The following is a 23843-nucleotide window of genomic DNA, read 5'->3' on the forward strand; positions in this document are numbered from 1 at the left end:
TTTTAAATCACACAGTAAGATCAATGCCTTTTTTATGAGAGTCAACAACAGCAGAATGATCCATGTTAGAACTTTTTACCTTTTAGTGAGGATACAAACACAGCCAATGGTCTATAAATTAAGGAAAGAAAATACTGCTGTATATTTATGCCCAGGTAGTTTTCTATTTATGCATGGTTAATACTTTATTTTATTTTATTTTTAAAAATCCTACAAATAAAGTATGTTCAGGTATGAAAACTCCAAACCATTACTAGAAAAGGAATTGAGCAATATTTTCACTTATAACTCTAAACTATGACTTTGTAATGAACTATGATCTGCAAACTCTTGAGTTTTCTGATTTTATACACATTCTGGAAATGTGTATGAAATAAACAAGTTACTTTCCTTTGGCTCTTATAAAGAAGTTTTTGCTAAGTTGAGGGTGTAAGTTTCAGAATATAATGTACTCTGCCAGATTTTGTAATTCCTTTTACAAAAATGTCATGCAGGGTGTGGTACGTTTAGAGGATTTTTTTAAAAAGTTGTAATTCCTGGTGAGGTTTTTTCTTCCAGCTTAAAAAAAAAAAAAAAAAAATTAAGATTAGGGAGGGGCTAGAGAGATGGTTCAGCAATGTAGAGTCCCAGCTACTCTTCCAGAGAAAGGTCCAGGGTTCAATTTCCAGCACCCACATCTTGGTTCACAATTAGTTGTAATTCCAGTTCCAGGGGGTCCAACACCCTTTTCTGGCCTCTGTGGACACTGCACACACACACACAGTGCACAGATATATATGCAGGCAAAACACCCATACACATAAAATAGATAAATGAATTAAAAATTATTTTAAGTGCTAAGGCAATATAAACTCTGAAGAGGATTCTGGTGCCTAAAAAGGTCCTTGGGTTTTCCAACTTTTAGACTATTGCCTGTAGCCATAGGTATTTGCTTGCGGTAAGTTCTTACCGTTACAAACTCATCATTAGAAATTAAATCTTTTACAAATACTTATTTAGTGTGTGTGTGTGTGTGTGTGTGTGTGTGTGTGTGTGTGTGTGTGTGTGTGTGTACCCACAGAGGCCAGAAGAGGGTATTAAATCCCAGGGAGCTGAAGTTACATGTAATTATGAGCTGGCTGATATGGGTGCTGAAAGGGAAGTTGAGTCCTCTGAAAGAGCATCAAGTACTATTGCCCTCTGCGCTATCCCTTCAGTCCCAGAGTTGGAGTCTTGATAAACACTGCCTTGGTTTTTTTTTTCCCTTACAAAGGTGAACATAAATTTAAAAGCAAAAACACTGATGAAACCTCAAAGTTCGGTTGTATCTCCCATGAGTGTCAAGTGCATCCTGCTCTTGTTGGTCTTTTATGACTCTCTGGCAACGTGCCACACCACACACACACCCACACACACACACACACACACACACACACACACACACACAGACAAAGGTATGAATTTTTTCTGATGTTAAATAAAGCCTCGATGCCGCGAGGGTGGAACTGTTCTAAGCGAAATAAAGTGTGTAAACCTTAACCCATAAATTAAGTTTCCTTTTCCAGGCGTTGAGAAAACTCTTCAAATAATAGACGTGCTTGCAGAGAAACAGCATTTTCAGAACCTAACGTGGGTGGTGAGATGAGACGATCTGGCATTTAATGACAATGCACTCACAAATCGCTTGCTTGGAAACGCATGTTGAAACCTGCCCACAAAACTATCTCTCTAGCCATTGTTAACACTCCAGTGAACACAGGCTCTAGCACGTGTATATTTAAAGCAAGAATGAGGGCTGGAGGTCCACTATGGAAGGATCTCTTTACAAGCCCCTTAGGGTTGCTGTTCCAAGAAGACAAAGAAGCCAGGTTCTCCAGCAGGCCCGATGCATTTTACTTAAAAGCTGCTGGGGGCAAGCCCCTACCCCCACGCGGGAGAGTTAAGGCTGGCCCTGGGTACCGCTGGCGGGGCTCCCTTCCCCCGCGGCCTCCCGGGGGACAGGCCGCGGCCCCTCCCGCCAGAGAACAAACGGGACATTCAGCCGCCGCCTGCTGCTGCCAGGGCGCGTCCCCCGGGGAAATTAGGCGTGGAGTCCGCCCGGATCGCCTTCAAAAGCCGCCCTCCCGCCGTCCGCGGCGCACTCGGTACCTGGCTGCGGGCGCCGGGCGGGATGTCGCAGTGAACTGCCGGCCATGGGGGGCGCGAGCGCCTGCATCCCGCTCTGCCTGCTGCTGGCCGCCGCGCAGCTGGCCCAGACGCAGACCCCAGAGAGGTAACGCCCTCCCCGCCCTTCCCCACGCCCGAGACCCCGCACAGAGCCACCGGGAGCTGTCTTGCCTTCCCAAGCGGTGGCCCTGCGCCCCCCTGGGCCACCACGTGGCGCGGCTCGCTCTCTCTTCCCTCTCCTCCTCCGGGTTTGTGTGCTGTCGCGGGGAACACTAGCGCTCTAGTAGGCGCCCTCCTCTTCTCTGCTCTTTTCTTCCTAGCTTTGGCCAATCTAAGGCGATCCCAGGAGCCGCTCTTTTAAGTGAACCCTGGTTAACATCTGCCTGGGCAGAGGCACCTACAAACAGGATAACTAACTCCCGCATCACCTCCAGCCCCGTTTGTCTCTCCTTTTCCTGGGGCGCGCTAAGAAACCCAAGTTTTCTGCAAAGGGGGCGGGGGGGGAGAGCGGGGGGGGGGCGGAACAAGGCCCATCTACAAATCTGGAGTCAAACTTTTTCTTTACCAAGTCTATTAAACCATGCAACTCTCCCAAAGTGGCCCTCAGCACCTCTCCCACTCTCTCCAGTTAAATCATTCAACTTTTATACAACTCTCTGAGTGTAGTATTTTACTATATATACAAATATATGACCTGTCTTAACTTAATGATGAATGAATTTGGGTGTTTGGGTTATTGGGCTATAATTTAAATATTCTAAGAGCTGGCAAGCTTTCAGATCTTTTTACCTGGTGCAAGATTTTGTTAAACAGTATTGGCTTGTTCATATCAGCACATATGCCTTTTTGAAATTAACATTTGGTTGCTAGACAGCGTCTCAATGAAAGTGTTCTCTCCTCTCTTATTTTCCCCAGACCTGTTTTCACATGTGGCGGCATTCTTACCGGAGAGTCTGGATTTATTGGCAGTGAAGGTTTTCCCGGAATGTACCCTCCAAATAGCAAATGTACTTGGAAAATCACAGTAAGCATTTATTTTAAAGATGTTCTTCTGGACGTGGGTTCTGGAAACAGCGCACATTGATGCCATTTCCCTCTGGTGTCAGGATTTGGGTTAGTGTCAGATGCCTGAAAACGTGAAGTGTGGGATTTACTTGAACTATTTGGGAGGTTTTTATTAAGAGATCTGACGATGTCCTGCAATAGCGATCAGAAAGGGCTCAAGATGATGATAGAAGGAGAAAGCCCTCAAGCAGATGTTTCTGAAAGCTCAGGCCTGACTTAATTTTAGTTTTATGGCTTCATGATTATGGCTGTTTTCGGTCAGAGGTCTGTTGTAAGCACCCTTGAAAGTCAGATGCTGTTCATGCCTACATAAATCCCCTCGTGGGAAATAAAAGATCAAAGTAGTTTTGACTACTTTATACTCAGAAGAAAAAGAACAAGTTACCAACATTGCTGCCACTTATTGTCCCTGCTGAGGAACCTCCTCGAAATGCAATCTAAGAATGGAGGGTGGTAATAACGAGGGCTTAATAAAATGCCCATGGTGGTCAGTGCTGGCTGTATTAGCTGGAGTCAAGGCAGGAAACCAGATATAGACACAACAAATGTAAATAAAGTCTGGATTGCGAGTCAGCTGGTCTGAGTAATGTTCCCAGTCACTGCTCCTGTAATTTTTGTCGCTATCTTCATATTGTTGCTGCTCTTGGGAGGTTACGTGGTAGTCAAAAAGAGCTCATTGAATCAGGGCGTATCACCCACCAGTTACGTTTTTTTTTTTTTTTTTTAAATGTGTTTGTATGTTGTGTGACTCTGGATTGAACCCAGGGCCTCATGCATGTTGGACAAGTGCTCTGCCACTGAGGTACATACAGAGCCCCAGATCATGTTTTAAGTACTGCAAGCCAGGCACTTAACTGTGCCAAGTAATTAACAGGCGTCTCACTGACTCTTCAGAACCATTCTGGTCAGTATTTTCCCTACTTTATAGATGGAAAAGCTCAACAGAAGTAGATAGAGAGGCAGATTTAGGAGAAGGACCTCCTCCATAATATAAAATTTGGCTTTTTGTGTCCTCTTGTAAAATTATGCGAATGGATACAGATTTCTTTATGTTACTAAAGCACACAGAGCTAGGGGAGAATAAGTTCTAGGAATCGCCTTGAAATACTGATATTAATAAATGTGAAAATAGGGCTGGGAAACAAATATAAAGTGACTTGGTTTTATATTATAGTTGTGGTTTAATTGTGACTTAATGGTTGCAAGTTCAAAATGATCTAAGAGGCATCGCAGCCTAGCCAATCACAATGCATGCTTAGCCATGTATTGGGGGCATTTAGCAGTCACGCGCTGTTGAGGCATCAGAACTTTAACTGGGAAAGGGTGTATCCAGGGGAGGAGTCTCTGGACCAGGGAGGGCTTTGCCTCAGAGGAGGTGAGCTGCCAAAACAAAGGCATAGGGGTGGCTGTGGAGTGTTAAGGGGTGGGGTGGGCAAGAGGATTGATTGCCTTAAGAACAATTCAAGTATGCCAGTGTGCTGGGACAAAATGAACAAAGACCGTGATCTGGAGAGGAAACTAAGGCCAACCTTAAAGCTTGGGTAGTGAGGCTTGGACTTAAAGGGGGGGGGGGAGATATGGAGGAGTGGGGGGTGTGATTAGGATGCTGTTAAGGACCCAGGAAAAGATGGAGTAGTAACAACAAAGATGAAGAAATATGACACCTTCTGCCTTCAGGTGTTTCGTAGGCAGATGTACTCGCAGTCAGGTTTAGTGGCAGCAGCTGAGAGGCCTCTGTGCCAGCCTAACTCCTTTGTGGTTCCTGTCCTGGATGGGGACATCCTTTTCTAGGACTTTACCCAAGTCAATCTAGAGAGACTGTCCCAAAGCCAGTTGTGTTAGACAGGGTTCTGTTCGTGTGTGTGTGTGTGTGTCTGTGTGTGTCTGTGTGTGTGTCTGTGTGTGTGTCTGTGTCCTTTGGACAATTCTAGAGAACTTTAGGGCTTAGTTTCACCTGTGTAAAGACATTAGGATAGAAATGCTCCAGGCTGCTTAGTTGTACATCTGCCCTGCCAATGGGGAAGTTGATATTAGGCCTCCATCATTGATGACATAATCCTGTTGACTAAGCTTTATCACTCCGGCCATCGCCTTGTGGTGGCCTTACTTGACTAAGTTTTAGTGATTAATTTGGCTGAGCATGTTCCTTAAAAATGCACGGTTAGGCATTAAATCAGAGGATTTGAGAGTTATGAAACTCTTCAGTATTACGTAATCCATGACTGTTTCTTAACTTGCCTGTAGAGTTAACTTCTACAGGAAGTTATCCACAGGGACATCTGCATTGGATGCCATAGTCCTCATGTCTGCTGTAAGGGTCAAGAGTTGAGTATGATTCAACAACTAAGGTCCTTTGAAAAGTGGAAATAGATCTTTCGAGGAGATTTGAAATAATAAGATTGGGGCGTGGCTGAAGTCTCCCGGAGTGACTGAAGCTTGTGGACCATGTGCCAAGCCTCTGCAGCAAAAGATGAAACCCCAAACCTTGGCACACTACCATCACACTTGGTAATGTGCAGGGGACTATGGGAGGCATCTGAGACCCTCAGAGAAAGTGGAGGGGCAGTCATGAATCCATTGGCAAGAACTCAGCCAGTGTGGTGAACAGTGTGGTTCTCCAGAACACTGACCGGAAAGCCTTTGCAGCATCTCCTAGGCGAGCCTGGAGGGTGTCAGAGCTGATTTGAGCAAATCTCAAAACTTGCATTATTTGTAATTGCCTCGTTTATAAAAAAGTGTTTGAAGAGTATTGAAACCAGTCACTTATTAAAGTCTTAAATATTGATTTCAGCATGAATGTGACTTGGGGGAACCCCCAGCAGAGCCTTGAGCAGTGTACCTCTGTTACTCTGCAGAGAGACCCTCAGCTGTCCAGCCACCACATGCACTGCCAAGTCCTAGACTGCTTGCTTTATTCTACCCCATTTAATATACATATTGTGTAACTCAAGCTGCTAAGATGATATGTATAGTTTTCAGCATGCCTTCACATATCTTGAACCATTTATCTCACTGGCATTTAATTCTCTGAGCTGGGTGAGGCGAGCATTAGTTTTCCCGTGTCACAGGGAGAGAAACTGCTATCTGAAGAACTTGTGTTAGATTTTAGCTGGGTGTGGTTGCTTGCTAACACCTGTAATCCCAGAGGTAGAAGGATTGCTGTAAATTGGGGCTCAGCCTAGTCTACAGAGAGACATATATGTGTGTGTGTGTGTATTATATCAAATTGTATATATCATATGTGATAATATATAATCCAATATATGTGTGTGTCACTATATATGGGGGTATATACATAGACTATATATAGTCTACATATACACACATATATATACATATATACATATCAAAATATAGACCAGGCTGATCCCTGGTCTTTATGATTTACAAACCATACAGACATAGACAGTGATACTCCAACCTCTGGGATTACAGGTGTTAGCAACCATACCCAGCTAAAATCTAACACAATATAGTATGTGGTATATGATATATGGTGTGTGTGTGTGTGTGTGTGTGTGTGTGTGTGTGTGTGTGTGTACATATACATATATATATCAAACTAAGTAAAACTTATATCTTGCCTAATATCATCGTGTCTATAAACACCATTAAAAGACTCAGTAATACAATTAGCTGTGCACATACTTATCTCTTATGTGAAAACATTCACCACAATTCACTGAATCCCTTGTACAGATGCTCCATTGTGCTGGCCCTCCAGGTAAAGGGACAAGGCTTAGGGTCCATCCTCAGAGAGTTCAGATCAGTGGGAAAGAGATAAGAGAATAAATAAATGGCAGGAATGCTCACTCTCAAGTAGCTTTATGTACTGAAATTTTTGTAGAGGCCTGTGTAAGGGTTGGAGTCACAGGTCTGTTCGACATGCGCCCTGGTTATTTTCATGTGTGAGTGATACTAAGCCCTGGAGAAGCATTTCTGTGTCATTGCCTTGAGGGTAATCTTGTGACTTGTGTGTGTTAAAGCCATCATGCTGAATCTACCTTCCAGAAGCCTGCTTAGATTTAAATGGCATTTACATTTTGCTTAAAGAATTTATACATTAAAAGTAAGGAATTTATAAATGAAAATTTGAGCTTGGGGTTCGTGTCTTCTCAACAGCTTTTATATTACGATTAATGAGAAGAAAACTGTCAGTGATGGACATGGGGTTGTGTATGTTTAAAGTATATAGTGAATCTCTAGGAAGGCCAGTGGTAGATATATAATTTGAGAAAACAAATAATTAATTTGGGCAGGAACTCAGCATTTAAGTCAGTTAATTATAGCTAAGGGTAAGGAAAGGGTTCTAAAATTACCATAACCATTATTTGTCGGGAATAGCCTCAGCAGGGTAAATAGAGGAATGGAATTTTTGGCCTTAACCAGGTATTTCCTGTCTTTTGATTCAACATAGGATTTAATATTATATGGAGTCTTAAGCTCTAATCATAAGGTTTTTTTGTTTTTGTTTTTGTTTTTGCTTTTTAATGAATATATACATTTCTCTTATAGGCACTGAATAATAGTCATTTAGCCACCTGGGTAATAATTTTACCCAAAGCTAAAGTTAATATGATTTGCACCAAGGGAAAATACAGAAGAGCGAGGTTAGTAGAACGTGTTTGCAGCTTCAAGCTTGAGAGTCACGTGGCCGAGCTAAAGGGGCTGCATCTGTTACCTGTCTTGCTTTTTAATCTGATAGTTTGTAATTCAGAAAGATAAATTCCTTGAGCTAGGATTCAATTAAGACACTAGAAGTACAAAGCTTTCCCGTTGCCTTGGTCCTTTTGGGAAGGACAAATATAAATCCTAAATAAATAAGCAGGGAGGTAACACTTTCCCACTGGGGGACTGGTCTACTTTTTCTAAATTTGTTTAGTTTTCTGCTTGCTTTTGAGGGCTTCTGTTGCCTCTTTTAATTTTGTTTTTCTTTGCTCTTTCACATGGAAGTTAAGTATGTTTTTATTGATTGGAAACCTGATGTTTTATAAATATGCTTATTTATTCTGCCTGTATTTTTAAGGTCTGTTTCCAATCCAATGCCTTTAAAAAGGCTTAATGAAAAAAAAAATGGGGGAAAAAAAGGCTTAATGAAAAAAAAAAGGCTTAATGAACAGACAGAGAGACCATGGAAACAAAGTCTTCATGTTTTTCTTTTTTCACTGAGATTCTTTGGTACCAGCGTTGTCAATGGAGAAGGCACTTAGTAAACACCCAGGAAGGGTTTTTTAAAGGTATTGTTAGAAGGGCTGACAGGTTTGCTTTCACGTCCCTTGCTTTATGCCACAGTTCGATTTATGATGTGAATCCAGTGGCAGATTTGAATTGGTGCCCAGCAACTTTGCAAGTTCCTTAAAAGCTATCAGTGAAAGAGAAGGAGCTCCTTGGTTGGGTCCTGTTTGCTGGAGATGAGTGCGGCTAGAGGCATCACAGTTCCACTCTCTCACCCCTGGAGTTGGCTGTGCTCTTGTGGATGGTTGCTGGCTCCTTTTTGTCACACAGAGAGATGCTGTGCATATAGGTTGCTGCTCCTTGAGCCTAAGGAACAGAACAGCCTGTGAAAGCGTACACTGCCCTCACGCATTTACGCCTCAGCAGTGCAATTATGCTTTTGAGTGTCTTTAAATTTCTTGCTCTAGGAGTTGTTTTTGTTTGTTTTTTTTAAACATTATTTGTTAGCTCATGAGAGGTAAGTCTTAGACAACCAATATAAACATCCTGAATAATCAGGAAATTTAGAGCAATGTAGAGTCAGAATTGATGCGTCCTAAAACATAAGTCCCACCGCGAAGTATCACCTTTCTTTCACCACCACTCCCTAGGATCCCTCCTCAAATGTTCACTCTTGAACACTGTGCGTAACCAAATAGTGTTTTCCAAAATGTCAAGGGAGAGACAGAGCAGTTCATCAAGGACGGGCTGTTACCAGACCAGACTGAGGAGAAGAAAGGCCCATGGTAGTCTGTGGCAGTTTCACAGTTAGGTGCTCCCAGAGATGGATGATAGGATTTCACTGCTAGACACAGACTTGCTAAAATCTCTGGGCTACAAACTGACCCCTTCTGAAGGAAACATAATTCATCAATTCACCAAAATTGTTCACGACGTGCCCAGTCAGTGCTGAACTGTCTCCATAGTAACTGTAGTAATGGTTGCAGGGAGACGCCCAGTGAGCGCGGATCAAAATGGCGGGTTTGTTTGGGTGGCATTCCTTGGAGCCCAGAAGAATAAGCATTGGAAAGGCATATGGACGCGTGTTTCAGTCCCTGTTTACTCATTTGCTGGGTATGTGGTGGAGTTCCTGCGGCTGACACCCTGGCCGAGGTGAGGGAGGGCTTGAAGTCGGTATGAGATGGGCGGGGCTCTTGGCACACGCTAGAGGGCGTGCTGATCTTTTAAAACCGCTTCTCCGGGTCTGTAATAAGGAATCAAAGCGTGGTGTTTGTGTAGAACTTGCCTGCAAGCCAACTGGTTTCGAGCTGGATGGTATCCCTTGGGGGCATGGCGAACTCCCATGGGAAATCACTCACTGTGTCCTTTCTTCATTTAAAAATACGATCTTTCATAAGATTTCATGCACAGAAGTGCCTCTAAACCTCCCTTCCCAGCCACCTCCCACCACAGCACCAACCCGAAGGCTCCACGGGACTTTGGAGCTAGGGTATTTGGAAGCAGAGAAAGGTCTGCCAGTGAAACTGAGATAGGGCTGAGCTCCACGGAAGGACACTTGCCCCAGGACTACATTAAAAACATTGCAAGCAGGTTTCTGACGTTAGATACAAAGACTTTATCCTTCTTTGGAATTCCAAACCGGCCCCTAGTTGCACAAACCAGCTAAAACCAGCATCCAGAGTCCCAATAAAGACACGAGATGACCTCGTGTCTTTGGTGCAGTTTCTGGAGGCAGACCGATGAGGTACATTATCAGTAGGCCTTGCACTTGGAGTCTCCAAAGATGGCCTCCAACTGCCAGACATCCTGATTTCCCAGCAACCCCCAATAGTGAGTATTGAGGGGCCCAGTGGAACAAAGAGAACGAAGCTGAGGTGACTTGTTGGAGTGGCCTGGGCCAGAAGAAGTCCTAGCTTTTGCCTACGTTCTTTGTTTTTTCTTCCTTTCTCCCCTATCCTCCTTCTCTCCCCTCCTTTTCCTTCTTTTCTCTTCTCTCCTCCACCCTTCCCTTCCTTTCCCTTCTCTTCCTTTCTTTTTCCTCCCTCCCTCCCTCCCTCCCTCCCTCTCTTCTTTTCTTTATTCTCTATTCTGGACATCAAGCCAAGAGGCACTGGCCGCATAGCCAGTCCTGCCTTGGTTTTTAACAACGTGCATTTTAGAGCCCAAGAGATGGTGGCAAAAGCCTATAGTCCCAGTACTTAGGAAGCTGGGGCAGTAGGATGCTGAGGATAACCTAGGCTATATAGTGAATTTGGGGTCAACCTGGACTACATAAGAAGACCCTTTCTCCAAAAAAATTTTTTGCCAAGTGCATCTGGGTTCTGAGGAGATGGCTTATTAGGTAAAGTATTTGACTTGCAAGCATGACACTTGAATGTTGGCTGGACTCCCATGCACTCGTGCACCACATGCATACACGCACACACGCACACACGCACGCACGCAAAATGCTTTATAAGAAGCATCATTCTGTGAGGAGTGTACAGGCAGCCTCCAGCAGTTGTCAACTTGTCTGACCTGTTAGTGAAAAAGTCATCCTAGGTGTCCAGACCTTGAGAAGAGGACATGCCTTGTACCAGCTCACAGTAATGCAGGAGAGAATTCAAGCTAGATCCATCCACCTGAGGCCAGCGAGTCCACAGAATCACAACAGGACTGTATCACTGTTTAAAGCCACAAGGCTTTGAGGAATTCTGTTATGAGCCCTGGAATCCCCAGACAGTATGTCCCACTTGTATGATCTTGGTCTTTGTTGGTTCACCTCTTTGTTCCTGGGTCTACTTCTCTGAACTTGTAAATTGTATTAATCCCTCATAGGACTGTGTTGGGTGTTACATTACCACATGGATGGCATTAAGTTCAGCGTCTAGGGGGCTGGAGAGATGGCTCAGGAATTAAGATCACTGGTTGCTCCTCCATAGGATCTTGGTTCGATTCCCAGCACCTACCTGGTGGCTCACAACTGGCCGTAACTCCAGTCCAAAGGGGATCTGATACCCTCTTCTGGTCTCCACCAGCACTAGGCACACAGGTGATATACAGACACACATGCCGAAAGAAAAAAAAACACCCATACACATTAAATAAAAAAGTTTAAACAACATCTAAAACATAGTAAATACTAAAGACTTTTTCCCCCTGTGAAATGTTTACTGAACATTTCCTGAGAGCCAGGATCGGTTATATTCTGATATATAGCAGGGAAGTTCCTTGCATTAGTCGTGCTGGAAGCAGAGAAATGGGAAGGGATCAGATGGTGGCAAGCTCTGTGACGACAACACACAGGGCATGTAATGAGGACAGCAAGCTTAATTGAAATAGGGTTGATGATGCAGTGACATCAGAGCTGGAACTTGTATGTCACAGACATCTTTCCACTAATGGGACCTCAGGAAGCTTGTAAAGTCACCACCATTCCAAGTGCAGATAACGTAGTTTGTGGTAGTGACGTCCGTTGGTTTAGAGTAGCACACAGCAAGCCCCCAGGACATCTGTGAACCGAAGGCCTTGCTGGGAGTTAAGGTGACTCTCTCAGAACATCCAGGGGGAACCTTTGTTACAAAGCTAATTGGTCACACTCTCTTTGTCTGCTTACTAATCTGTGTCCCCTGCAAACTCGAAAGCCCTTGAGGATGTGGCCCTTGTAGTTTCTTTTTCTTTCTGGAACTTCCTACATTAGCCTCACAGAGGAAATGGAGATCTAAACCCTAATACAACATAGTCCTCTCATTGGAAGCTCTCGACTGAAAGTAAAAGAGCAACTTGAACAACAGCCCCCCCCCCAAAAAAAAGGATCAGTAGGACTCAACCAACAAACTACTCTACGTGTGCAAGTCTTAGCATAGAAACTGCATGAAAAACCAGTACTACCTATTTCCTCTACAAGTTACGGGTCCGATAATAATGGCACCTAATAAAAATGACCTAGAAGAACTACCAGATAAAGAATTCAAAAGAATGATGGATAAGTAAGTTCAAACAACTCAAAGAAGACGTGAGTATACTCCAAGTAAACAAAACAAAAAGATAAATTAAATGAGGAAGTCAATCCAAGATATGAAAATACAATTCAACAAAGAAATGGGATTGATGAAAAATACCCAACTGAAATGATGTTGGAAAGGAAAAATTCAATAAGCCAATGAACACCTCAGTGGAAAGTCTTACCAACATAATGGATCTAAAAGAAGTAGATGAATTTCTAGATACAAACAACCTATCAAAGTTAAGTCAAAGTGAAGTAAATAATCTAACAGATAAACTGTTTAGTAACTGAGATAAACTCAGTAATTAAAATAAATATCTCTAAACTAAAACAAGCCCATGGCCAGATGGATTTTGCTCAGGATAATAGCAGATCATCAAAGAAGAATAAACACCAACAATCCTCAAATTATTCCATAAAATAGAAAAGGAAAGAACACATCTAAATTCTTTTTATGAAGCCAGTATTACCCTGATACCAAAACCAGGAAAAGAGAAACCCCCAAAAGAATATAGGCCAATCTCCCTGATGAACACAGGCACAAAAAAATAAAATAAAATGCTTATAAACCAAATTCCAGAATGCATAAAAAGGTCATCCAGCATGGTCAATTTGGTTTCATCTCGGAGATGCAGGGATGATTCAACATATGTAAATCAATAAGTGTAACTCAGAGATAGAAATCATATGATCATCTCATTAGATGTAGAAAAGGGTCTTTGACAAGTCCTACAGAATCGAGGCATACATAGGCATACCTTAACATAATAAAGGCAATATTCAGCAAGCCCACAGCCAACACCATTCTAAGTAGAGAAAAACTCAAAGCCTTTATTAGAATCAGCAACAAGACAGGGATGTCCACTCTCCCTGTTCAGTGCAGTGCTTGCAGTCTTAACCAGAGCGGTACGACAGGAGGAGGAGGTGGCAAAGGTATTCAAGGAAGAAAGAATGAAGTCAGAACATTCTTACTGCAGGGGCTATGATTCAAAAAATAACAGACTCCAGAGGCTCTAACCAGAAAATGACTACATTCGGTAACTCTATTTAGTAAAACTGTAAGTTACAAACGTATTACACAAGATATATACATATATATTCACACATAACAATGCCTCTTCAATATACAATCAGTATCTTCCTATATAACACAGCCTCCATATAGAACATTGGTAAGCATACAGAGAGAAAAAAAAAAATCAGGGCAACGATCCCATTCACCACAGCCTCAGAAGAGGCTTAGAGTAAATCTAACCAAGGAAGGGAAAGACCTGTGCAATCAAATCTTTAGGACTCTGAAGAAAGAAATTGAAGGAGGCACCAGACTATGGAAAGATCTCCCATACTCCTGGATTGGAAGAGTTAATATTGTGAAAAATGACCATTTTACCAAAAGCAACCTACAAACTGGATGCAATCACCACCCAAATCTGAACGCGACTTTTCACAGAACTTGAAAAAAAATAATCTTAAAATTCATATGAAAACACAAAAGATCCAGGACACTTAAAATAATCCTGAACAGTAAAAACATTTCTGGAGGTATCACCATGCCTGATTTCAGGTTACACTGTAGTAATAAAAACAGACACATTGATCAAGGAGCAGAACGGAGGCCCTCCTATAGCCCCCTGATTCTAAACTATGAACAACAGCAACAAAAACAACATTGGAGAAATGACAGCGACTCCATCCAATGGTGCTGGTCAAACTGGATGGTTAGCTATACCTCTCACCCTGCACATAACGCAACTCCAAATGGGTCAAAGACTTCAACGGAAGACGTGACCTGATACCCTGCACCTGATAGAGGAGAAGAAAGGGAAGTTTCAACTTATAAACATGAGACAGGACCCTGGGAGCGTAGGCCATAAGGCAATTGGGACCTAGATGTCCATCTGCTGATAAATGGATGATGAAAATGTGCAACATACATACAATAAAATATTCAGCTGTAAATATAAATATTATATTTAACATACATATTTTGCATTATACATTAGAGACTCGTATTTCAAAGCAACAGTTTAAGTGGGTGGCTATGGAGGCCGGCTTCTCTGAAGTGTGTATTTTAATAACCATTGAGTGTCATTATTGCCTGCCCAAATCCATCAAACTAGCCGTTCCAATGTCTCTCCATGATTTAAAGCAAAGGAGTATGGCATAAAGTGACTTTTTTTTTTTTTTTTCTTTTTTAAGATACAGTCTCCTGTAGCCTACGCTGGTCCCAAACTTAAGTAGCCAAGGATAACTTTGAGGTTATGATCCTTCTGCCTCTACCTCTCCAGTGCTGGGATTGCAGGCGTGTACCACCACTCCTGGTTTTATGCAGTGTAGGGATTAGAGTGTTCCAAATGAGGTGCACTTGTGATTTCAAAGGATCACCTGGGTGCTGTGTGGAGACTAGACTGTGGCTTCTAAGAGGGGAGGCCAGGTAGGAAACTGTTGTTGTAATTCAGGTGAGACTGTGGTGGCTTGGGCCAGCACAGCAGCCAGGAAGGTGATGGTGAGGGTCAGTGAGACAGACAGACAGACAGACAGACACACACACACACACACACACACACACACACACCCCAGCTTCTAAATATATCATCTAAATCTATACAATTTATACAGCTTTATCTAAATATACTGTAAAGTAGAATCAATAAAAGTTATTGCTGAGCAGGCTAAAGGTGGCAGTGACCAGAGCAGCCTTGACAGCAGAGGCGAGGGATCTCACTTTCAACCTTCATTTAAGCTGGGTGTGCACTCTGTCACAAGTGATCAGAATGCCATCGCAGACACTCCAGTGTGATGCCTCAGAAGGCCAGTGCAGACACTCCAGTGTGATGCCTCAACACCAATGCAGACACTCTGGTGGATTGCGTCACAATGCCATCACAGACACTCTAGTAGAACAGAGAACACACGCATCTAGCAAGCTCCTGCTTAGCCTGAATCCATGCTTTGACGATTAACAAAAACTAGCAGCCCGGTCCATGGCAGCGCTGAGGTGAGCACAGGTCTCTAAGGCAGCCAGCCGTTCAGGAGCTGCTGGCTGGGGACCTCTGTGTTCCCGTGTGCTGGCTGCCAAGGAGGAAGGTACCAGGGAATTGTGAAGAATGAGATCCTGTGACTACATTGCTGCACTCACTGAAGGTGGCAGTAAAGTTGTTTCCTGTTTCAGATGCCCTGCTCTGGTGTGCCCTCTCCCACCCACTCAGCCTAAACTGGTCACTTGGTGTCACCATGTCACCGTTTTACATTGAAAGTAAGATAGTAGCCAGGTATGGTGGGACACGCCTATATTCTAAGCATCTGGGAAGCGGGAGCTACAAGATTGCTGCAAATTAGAAGGCAGCTGATGTGCATGGTGAGGTCTAAGTCAGCCTGGGCTGCAGAGCAGAGGTCTTGGTTAAAAACAAAAGCAAAGCTCCTGGGCTCTTTGAGGTTGAACTGTCCCGCGAAGGCCTTGGTTAGATTTGCAGTATGTCTCAGCTTTTGGTGTTTTCTTAAGTCAGTTACCCATGGGGCCTAGTTTCGAGCCATACCCAAACGCCACAACAAAGCATGAGAAATACTTTCTAGCACCCAGTGCTGCCAGGACTCTGTCCAGTGCTGCAGGCCAGATTAAAGCAGCCGGCCTCCTAGATCACAGGTGTGATATGTCCATCATCTGAACTTTGCGCAATGCTGGATTTTGTAAGAGGGAATGACTCCATTGCTTTTGGGTTCTCAGTTGATTTAGCTCATCAGAACTATTTGAGGAGGACAGGAAACACATGTGGCATTCCTGACTTGTTCCTGTTCTGAATTGTGAACTTGTACAGATAAACAACAACGGCGACAGTAGAAATGTGAAGGCTAGAGTGATGGCTCAGGTTAAGAGCCCTGGATGCTTCTCTGAATGAAGGACCTGGGTTCGAATCCCAGAACCCCTCATGCCACCCACAATTCCAGGTGCACAGGATCTGATGCTCTCCTCAGGCTTCTAAGGGCACCACACACATGGACATGGTGCATAGACATACATGCTACTAAAACATTCACACATATGGAAAGAAAATTAATAAGAGTTTTTAAAAGCCTTCTTGGAGGTCATTAGCAGAAGGACCGGCATACATTGCTCATGAGAACACAGTACTGTATTCATTTGAAAACCCCATGGCTCCGTTAATTTTAGCATGTGCAAGCAGGTCTAATATTGATGGACTGTTCCTGTTACTAAGACCCATGTAGTGTGCTTGGAGGCTGGAAGTTCATCAACACTGTCTTTGAGGATGTTGCTGAGGATGTTGCCTTAGGGAGCGGAGGAGCCACACTTAACCCTCATCCTCTCCTCAGAGCCCAGTACATGACCTGGCGCCAAGAGTTACAGTGCGCAACAACTATTTGGTCAATTATAAAACCAAAAAAGGTCTCGCTTTCACAGGAGAAACTAAGACCCCACAACTCCATGCTGCTCGCTGCCCACCCTCAAGGAACTGAGTTCATCTTGAAGTGTTTGAGTCCAAATCGCTTCGTGGTTTTTATATCCTGCTTTGGTTTTCTCAGGCCTCACAGATCCTTGGTCTCCTATCTTACTCTCTGGAAAGCTGTAAGAAGGCGTCCTTCCTTCCTTTTTCCTTCGTTCCTTTCTTTCCTCTTTTGTTTTTTTCAAGACAGGTTTCTCTGTGTAGCTCTGGCTGTCCTGGAACTCAGTCTGTTGACCAGGCAGATCTTAAACTCAAGAGATTCGCTTGCTTCTGCCTCCCAAGTGCTGGAATTAAAAGGCAGGTGCCACCACTGCTCGGCTTGTTTTAATCTCTTTAAAATCACAGCTGATCATCAGGAAGCATTCTGTATTTTTGGCACAGGTGGCAAAGCTGGCATTTCCATCAGTGTGGGCAGACCAAGGGGAAGCGCTGCCTGCCCTGCGCGCGTACTTGTTTTCACTGTGAAGTTGTAAAAGAAAGTGTGAGCATCTTCCATTTCCTAGGAACTCCCTGATGGGCTATAGTGGGCAGTAGAACAAAAAAAGTTATGGCTGATTGAGAAATGGAGGAACAATGTTCAGGGCTGAGCATTCTCTTCAGGGATCTGAGTCCACTGTTGTTTTCGGTGGAGTGATCTCATTAAAGAAGCCTACTAGTGGTGCCCTGCCTCTCGCTCTTGGCATAGAGTGGATGTACAGACCCAGATTTGCTGTGTGCCTCAGAGCTTCATCTTATTACTGGCAAAGTTGTGATTCTTTTCTTTCTACTTAGATTTGAAAAGTGCTCTAGAATTGACAATTTAGAAAAAAAATGTCAGATAAAAATCTGAATAGACACCCCCACCCCCGTTTTTTCAAGATAGAGTTTCTTTGTATGACAGTCTTGGCTGTCATGGAATTTACCCTGTAGAGCAGGCTGGCCTCAAGACTCACCTGCCTCTGCCTCCCGAGCACTAGGATCAAAGGTGTGCGCCACCACACCTGGCTTGAATAGACTTTTAAAAATGAATTCGTATTTTAATTTTGTGTGTATGGGTATTTTGCTTGCATATGTACCTGTGCACCATGTGTGTGCTGGATGCTTCTGAAGGCCTGAAGAGGGTGTCAGTTCCCCTGCGGCGGGAGCATAGACACTTGCAAGTCACCCTGTGGGTGCGTGGAAATCGAACATGGGTCCTCTGGAAGAGCAGCAAGTGCTCCTAACCTCTGAGCCATCTCTTCAGCCCCTTGAATAAACAGGTTACCAAAATGTAAGTGAATGGCCAGTAGAGAGATATGTCGTTCATTAGCTACTGGAGGCATTTAAATAAAAATGACAGTGAGTACAAAAGTAAAAAGCACAAACGTCATACATGTGAGAATGGCAGTAGTCAAAAAGACATAGATCATAGGGACAGGCTCTGTCAGAAAAGTGCTTTCCATGCATGTATGAAGACCTGGTTTTAATCTCTAGCACTCATAAAAGACTGAGCGTGGGGCAGGCCTATAATTCTTTGCCTGAGGAGGCAAAGACAGGAGGATTCTTGGGGCTTGAAGCCAGTGGATCTCAGCCAATCAGTGAGCTCCAGGTTCAGTGAAAAATCTCAGAAAGTAAGGTAGAGAGTGATTGAGGGAGACATCAGATATGCACACATGTATACTTCACACACACACACACACACACACATACACACACACACACACACACACACACACACACACACACACAAACACACACGAGAGGGGGGCTAAAACAGAGCCTTAATTCTTTCACTGCTGGTAGAAATATAAAATGGTAAAGTCACTGCAGAAAACAGTTTCTGTTAAAGTTAAACATTTACCACATGACCCAGTACTGATACCCCCCAAGTACAAGAAAAGTGAAAATATGCATTCATAAGACTTGTGAAAAGGGGCCATAGACACACTGTTAATAATAATACCTCTAATGTAGATATATTTTAGGTATCCACCAACGATGCATGTGTGTCCATTCAATGAAATATTATTCAGTCACAAAGGAAATGTGGTACTCTGCTGATGCCACGACGTGGATTGATCTGAACACACTGTGCTAAGTGAAAGAAGCCAGATGCAAAGACCTTACATTTCATGATTCCATGTACATGAAACATTCAGAAAAGGCAAGTCTTCCAGCACTCGGGAGGCAGAGGCAGGGGGATCTCTGTGAGTTCGAGGCTAGCCTGGTCTACAAAGTGAGTCCAGGACAACCAAGACTACACAGAGAAACCCTGTCTTGAAAAACAAAACAAAACAAAAACAAAAACAAACAAACAAACAACAAAAACAGAAAAGGCAAGTCTGTGGCTTCTTAAGGCTGGTGCGGGGGGGGGGGGGAGGACTGACTGCAGCTGGCATAAGAGATCTTTCAGGGTGATGTTCTAGAACTGGACAGTGATTATAGTTGCAAAACTGCATACATTTACTAAAAGCCATTGGAATGTGCACTCAAAATGAATGCATTTATAAAATGGGGGGAGGGGTAGGGGAGGGGGGTGGGGGAGGGAGGTTTCAGATTGAAAAACTCTGACCTGACTGACATTTGAGATATCATGGGACAGTGGAGGGCACTTCTATGATGAGCTTCCCTCTGTTGATTTAAGAAGTCCCACCCCACCCCCACACTGCCAGCCAGCCCCTCGGTCGCTGAGGACTTTGAATCTTAGGTGCTTTCATCTTTTCTTTGTCAATTAAAGCTGAGCTCTTCAACTGAAGAATGGAAAACACAGACTGAACGCCACACACTGGACACTGTTCCCGCACCCACAGGGACCTGTCCAGCCATGTGCATCCCACACTGCATAGTGACAGTGCTGGGCCTCCTATCTTCTTTCTCCCATCCACTGGTGTCTGTGGTTTTTCCTAAGCACAGTGTTGTCACCGAACATTTAAGAACATGTAATTAAATTCACACCATATGAGCAAAATGACTCACTCTCTGCCTCCCCTTCTCTGTTTGACTCTCCTCTGGGAGTTCTGATACCTTGTTTAAATACCATGCTAGTTTGTCGACTTTGCTTCTGTTTTTAGTTTCATTTCCTTTTTTTTTTTTTTTTTAGTTTTTTTTGCTTAGGTTGTCTAAATGGAAGATAATATAGTTACTTTAAAGAGATTTTGGGGGGTGGTTTCGAGACAGGGTTTCTCTGTTTAGCCTTGACTGTCCTGGACTCCCTTTGTAGACCAGGCTGGCCTCGAACTCACAGCAATCCGCTTGCCTCTACCTCCCAAGTGCTGGGATTAAAGGCGTGTGCCACCACCACCCCAGCTTTATAACAAACTTAGCTAAGGTTCTTCCTTGCCTCCCATGACCCACGCCCCCCACCCCCCCCCCCCCCCAATCCCCATCCCCCAACTCCCCCACCCCTCCCACCCTACCCCACCCCACCCGCTGCCCTTGGATTTTGAAACAGAGTCTCACTATGTATGTAGCCCAGGCTTGCTCTGAAGTCACTTTCTTTCTGCCACAACTCTCTAAGTGCTGTGGTTACAGGTAAGGCTCCCCACTCCCATTTTTTTTTTTTCTTTTTCTTTTTTTAGGAGATGGGATTCACTATGCCTTGGAACACACTATGTAGACTAGGTTGGTTTCAAATTGGCTTCTGACCTTCTGCCTCAGCTTCCCAAATCCTAGGCTTATAAACTTGTTCGTCATATGGTGTAAGCATCCTAGAGGTACTGGCTTTAGTGGGGGAGGAATCAGAAAGAGAGGAGAGCAATGCACAGTCAGTAGGTTGTTGATTACCCTGGTCTGGTTCATCCATTTCTCAGGTCCCCTTCTCCAGGGTCATGCTGGCCCCAGAAAGTCTTTATTGCCTAGGAGACTCGAAATGGTGGTTCTTGTCATGATGCCATTGCATGTAAGGATCAGTACTCTTGGATTTCAAGATATGCATAGCAAAAAAATGGCTCCCGGAAATATAAAGCAGATTAGGAAGCCAAAACTGGAGGGAGGCAAGGCTGGGGCCTTTGTGGCAGTTACCCTAATTGTGTTTTGATATCGAAGCCTATGCCTGTGACACCTTAAACTCAACATTTTCAAAAATAAACCAGTGTACACCCGCTGCCTCTCTGCGTGTCTTCTAAGATGAAATAACACAAGCTCCTCTCCTCCTGGGTGTTTTTCTATTTCTGTTGGTGCTCCTGGGGCTTGCCACCGCCAGGGTATCTTTAATGAAGAATCTCTTACCCAACGTCATTCCTACGGTCTGTTGCAAAGTTAAATAAGCTCAGCCTTCCCCTATAATGACCACAGCGAGCTGAAAATAACAAAAGAAAGACATTTCTTTTATTTGTTGTTGTGATTGTTATGTGTATAAATGCACCCACAAAATTGTCACGAATCGATAGCATTCAGTGTAGGAGAAAGTAGCAAAGCCAGGAATTGATACAATGTTCCAGGGTTGCTACACTGTTAATTTTTAAAGGCTGGGGCTGAGGTGATGACTCGGTGTGTAAAAGCCTCATGATATCTGCATTTATATCCCCAAAGCCCAATTAAAAGCCAGAATCAGTATCCTAGCATGCTTACAAGAAATGAGAAGTGGAGTCGAGAATGTCAGCGGTGAAGAGTTCATCTTAGACAACGTGGAAAGGCAAGGACCAACACCCAAGGTTATCTCCTCACCACCACAACACACACTGTGACACGTGCATGTATGCATCTCTCCTCTCTCCCCATCTCTCTCTCTCTCTCTCTCTCTCTCTCTCTCTCTCTCTCTCTCTCTCTCACACACACACACACACACACACACACACACACACAATAGTAAAATAAAATAAGTTATGCACAAGTCTTGAGTTCATCATTTTCCATGAATTTCTTCTGTAGAACTATTCTCTTAAGCACAGGATTTGTGTAATTACGTACATAGCAACAGAATGGATGTTCCCGAGGAGAAAAAGGGAACCATAAGCTACTGATTGTTTGTACTGAGAGGATTTAGTGATAGAGACTTAGAAAACTAAACAAACCACAAGCAATGTAATTACAACCTCTAGGGAAAACAAACTCTATGAGAAATGTAACACTTAACCTCAGCAGCGATGTCTATATGAAGGCGGTATTGATTTAAGTAGAAATGTGATGGAGGGGCAGGGCAATCCTAGGAAGCAGAAGAGTATGATTAAAAGAGACAAATCAAGGGAAGCAATAAGGGCATTTTTTTTCCCACAAGGAGATGATCCTGGAAAGGATGGCACAGAGTCAAACTGGTCACCCGTGAGGAGTACACACCAGGGTTGGGAAGATGGCGCCACCTGGTACTTCTCATTGAAGCTCTCATTGTGGCCAATGACGTTAAGTTTTACAAAGAAATTAGATTTCCAACAATTAGGTCCTCTCTTGAGGCAGCTTTACACAGCCACGGAAAGCCATTTCACTCACAGAAGAGGACACTGGATGCTCATTTGTACACATTCTGTTTTCACTATTCAATTACCTTGCTGTGACTCCTCCCAATCTCAGAGGGGAAGGTTCTTTCTCACCCCCCCACCCATTTTTAATACCAATTTGATTTTATATTCAGGATCCATTAAAGAACTATCCAGTTAAATTCCAGATTACAGAAGTATTCTTGAAAATGACATTTCAAACAAATTACAAAAAAAGAAAGAAAGAAATGACACTTCAGCCGTTGGTTAGAAATAAGCTTTACCTTATACAGGTTTTGGGGGAAAATTGCACTTATGATCGTCTAAGAAGAAAGCACCAGGGGCTGGGTGAGAACTCAGCTGGGAAAGTGCTGCTGCAGAGCCCGACCCTTGGAGCCTCTGTGTAAAGCCAGGTAAAGCCAGGCATGCTCTCTGGGGATTGATAATTCACACAGCCCAGCCTAATCCAAAAGTCTCAGGTCCCATTGAGAGACTCTGTCTCCAAAAACAAGGTGGACATCTCCTGAAGACAATGCCTGAGGTGACCTCTGGCTTCCACATGCATGAGCACCTGCATAACACACACACACACACACACACACACACACACACACACACACACACACAGAAGAAGAAAAATTTCCAGAGAGTCAATGGCATAGTCCTTTTGTCCCAAGATTTAAAAGACTACATTAGTAAAAGACTCCTCTGGCTTTTATTTCTGTTGTGCTTAAAAATAGCTCTAACATGGGCTAATGGTTTAACAGAGGGACATTTTTCCTCCACAAATCCGCACCAATTGTTCTGGGTTAACTCATCTTGACAACTTCTGGAGACCTGAAAGAATGTCCTAAAATGACTCTTTGAAGATGTAGAGAAATCGGCTTCTGCACTTGTCTGTCAGGAAGCATAATCTAGAAAAAGAAGTGACCACCTCAGCTTTTAAAGCGTGCAGCCCTCAGCTGGGCGGGTGTGGTGGCCGCATGCCTTTAATCCCAACACTTGGGAGGCAGAAGCAGGTGGATCGCTGTGAGCTCCAGGCCAACCCGGTCTACAAAAGCGAGCCCAGGACAGCCAAGGTTACAAAGAAAAACCCTGTCTTGGAAAACAAAACAAAACAAAACAAAAACAAACACACAGCCCTGCGCACATGGATTGGAAGAGGATAACGAAGAAGAGCCGATGAGGCAGGCATTATCAACCTTAGGTGCCGTCTCTCGTCTCACTGAGGTCCAGCCTGCCACAGGCTGTGGGTCAGGAGGGTTCTTGGTTTTTGTTTTTGAAGACAGGGTCTCTCTGTGTAGCCTTGGCTGTCCTGGACTCTCTTTGTAGACCAGGCTGGCCTCGAACTCATAACAATCCGCCTGCCTCTGCCTCCTGAGTGCTGGGATTAAAGGCATGCGCCACCACGCCGGGCTCTAGAGGGTTCTTGGAGTTCAATTCTTTCCTCTCTTTTGGCTATAACTGTGCTTGCCTGGCATTTAATGAATACTTGCTGACTTGCAAAATAGATACTCAAAACAGCACAGAAAAGTCCCAAAACTATGCCTACCTGAGATCAAATTAAATAAAATAAAGGTTGAAAACTTTCCCTTCATTAGCAGCTCCACCTCCCCGCCCTTCTGCTGCTGCTGTGTTTCAGTT

The 23843-nt window shown here is 43.8% G+C and overlaps 1 protein-coding gene across 1 annotated transcript in view; it reads left to right on the forward strand.

Moving 5' to 3' along the window:
• Positions 1-2047: 2047 nt before the first annotated feature.
• Pcolce2 (procollagen C-endopeptidase enhancer 2) overlaps positions 2048-23843 on the forward strand; it is a 48537-nt gene continuing 26741 nt past the window's right edge. The window contains exons 1-2 of the mRNA XM_051140263.1: positions 2048-2251; positions 3061-3169. Of these exons, the coding sequence (XP_050996220.1) occupies positions 2172-2251; positions 3061-3169 (189 nt within the window). The 5' untranslated portion in view covers positions 2048-2171. The remainder of the gene's footprint in view (positions 2252-3060; positions 3170-23843) is intronic.

Source organism: Acomys russatus, chromosome 32, assembly GCF_903995435.1.
Source record: "Acomys russatus chromosome 32, mAcoRus1.1, whole genome shotgun sequence".
Taxonomy (NCBI): domain Eukaryota; kingdom Metazoa; phylum Chordata; class Mammalia; order Rodentia; family Muridae; genus Acomys; species Acomys russatus.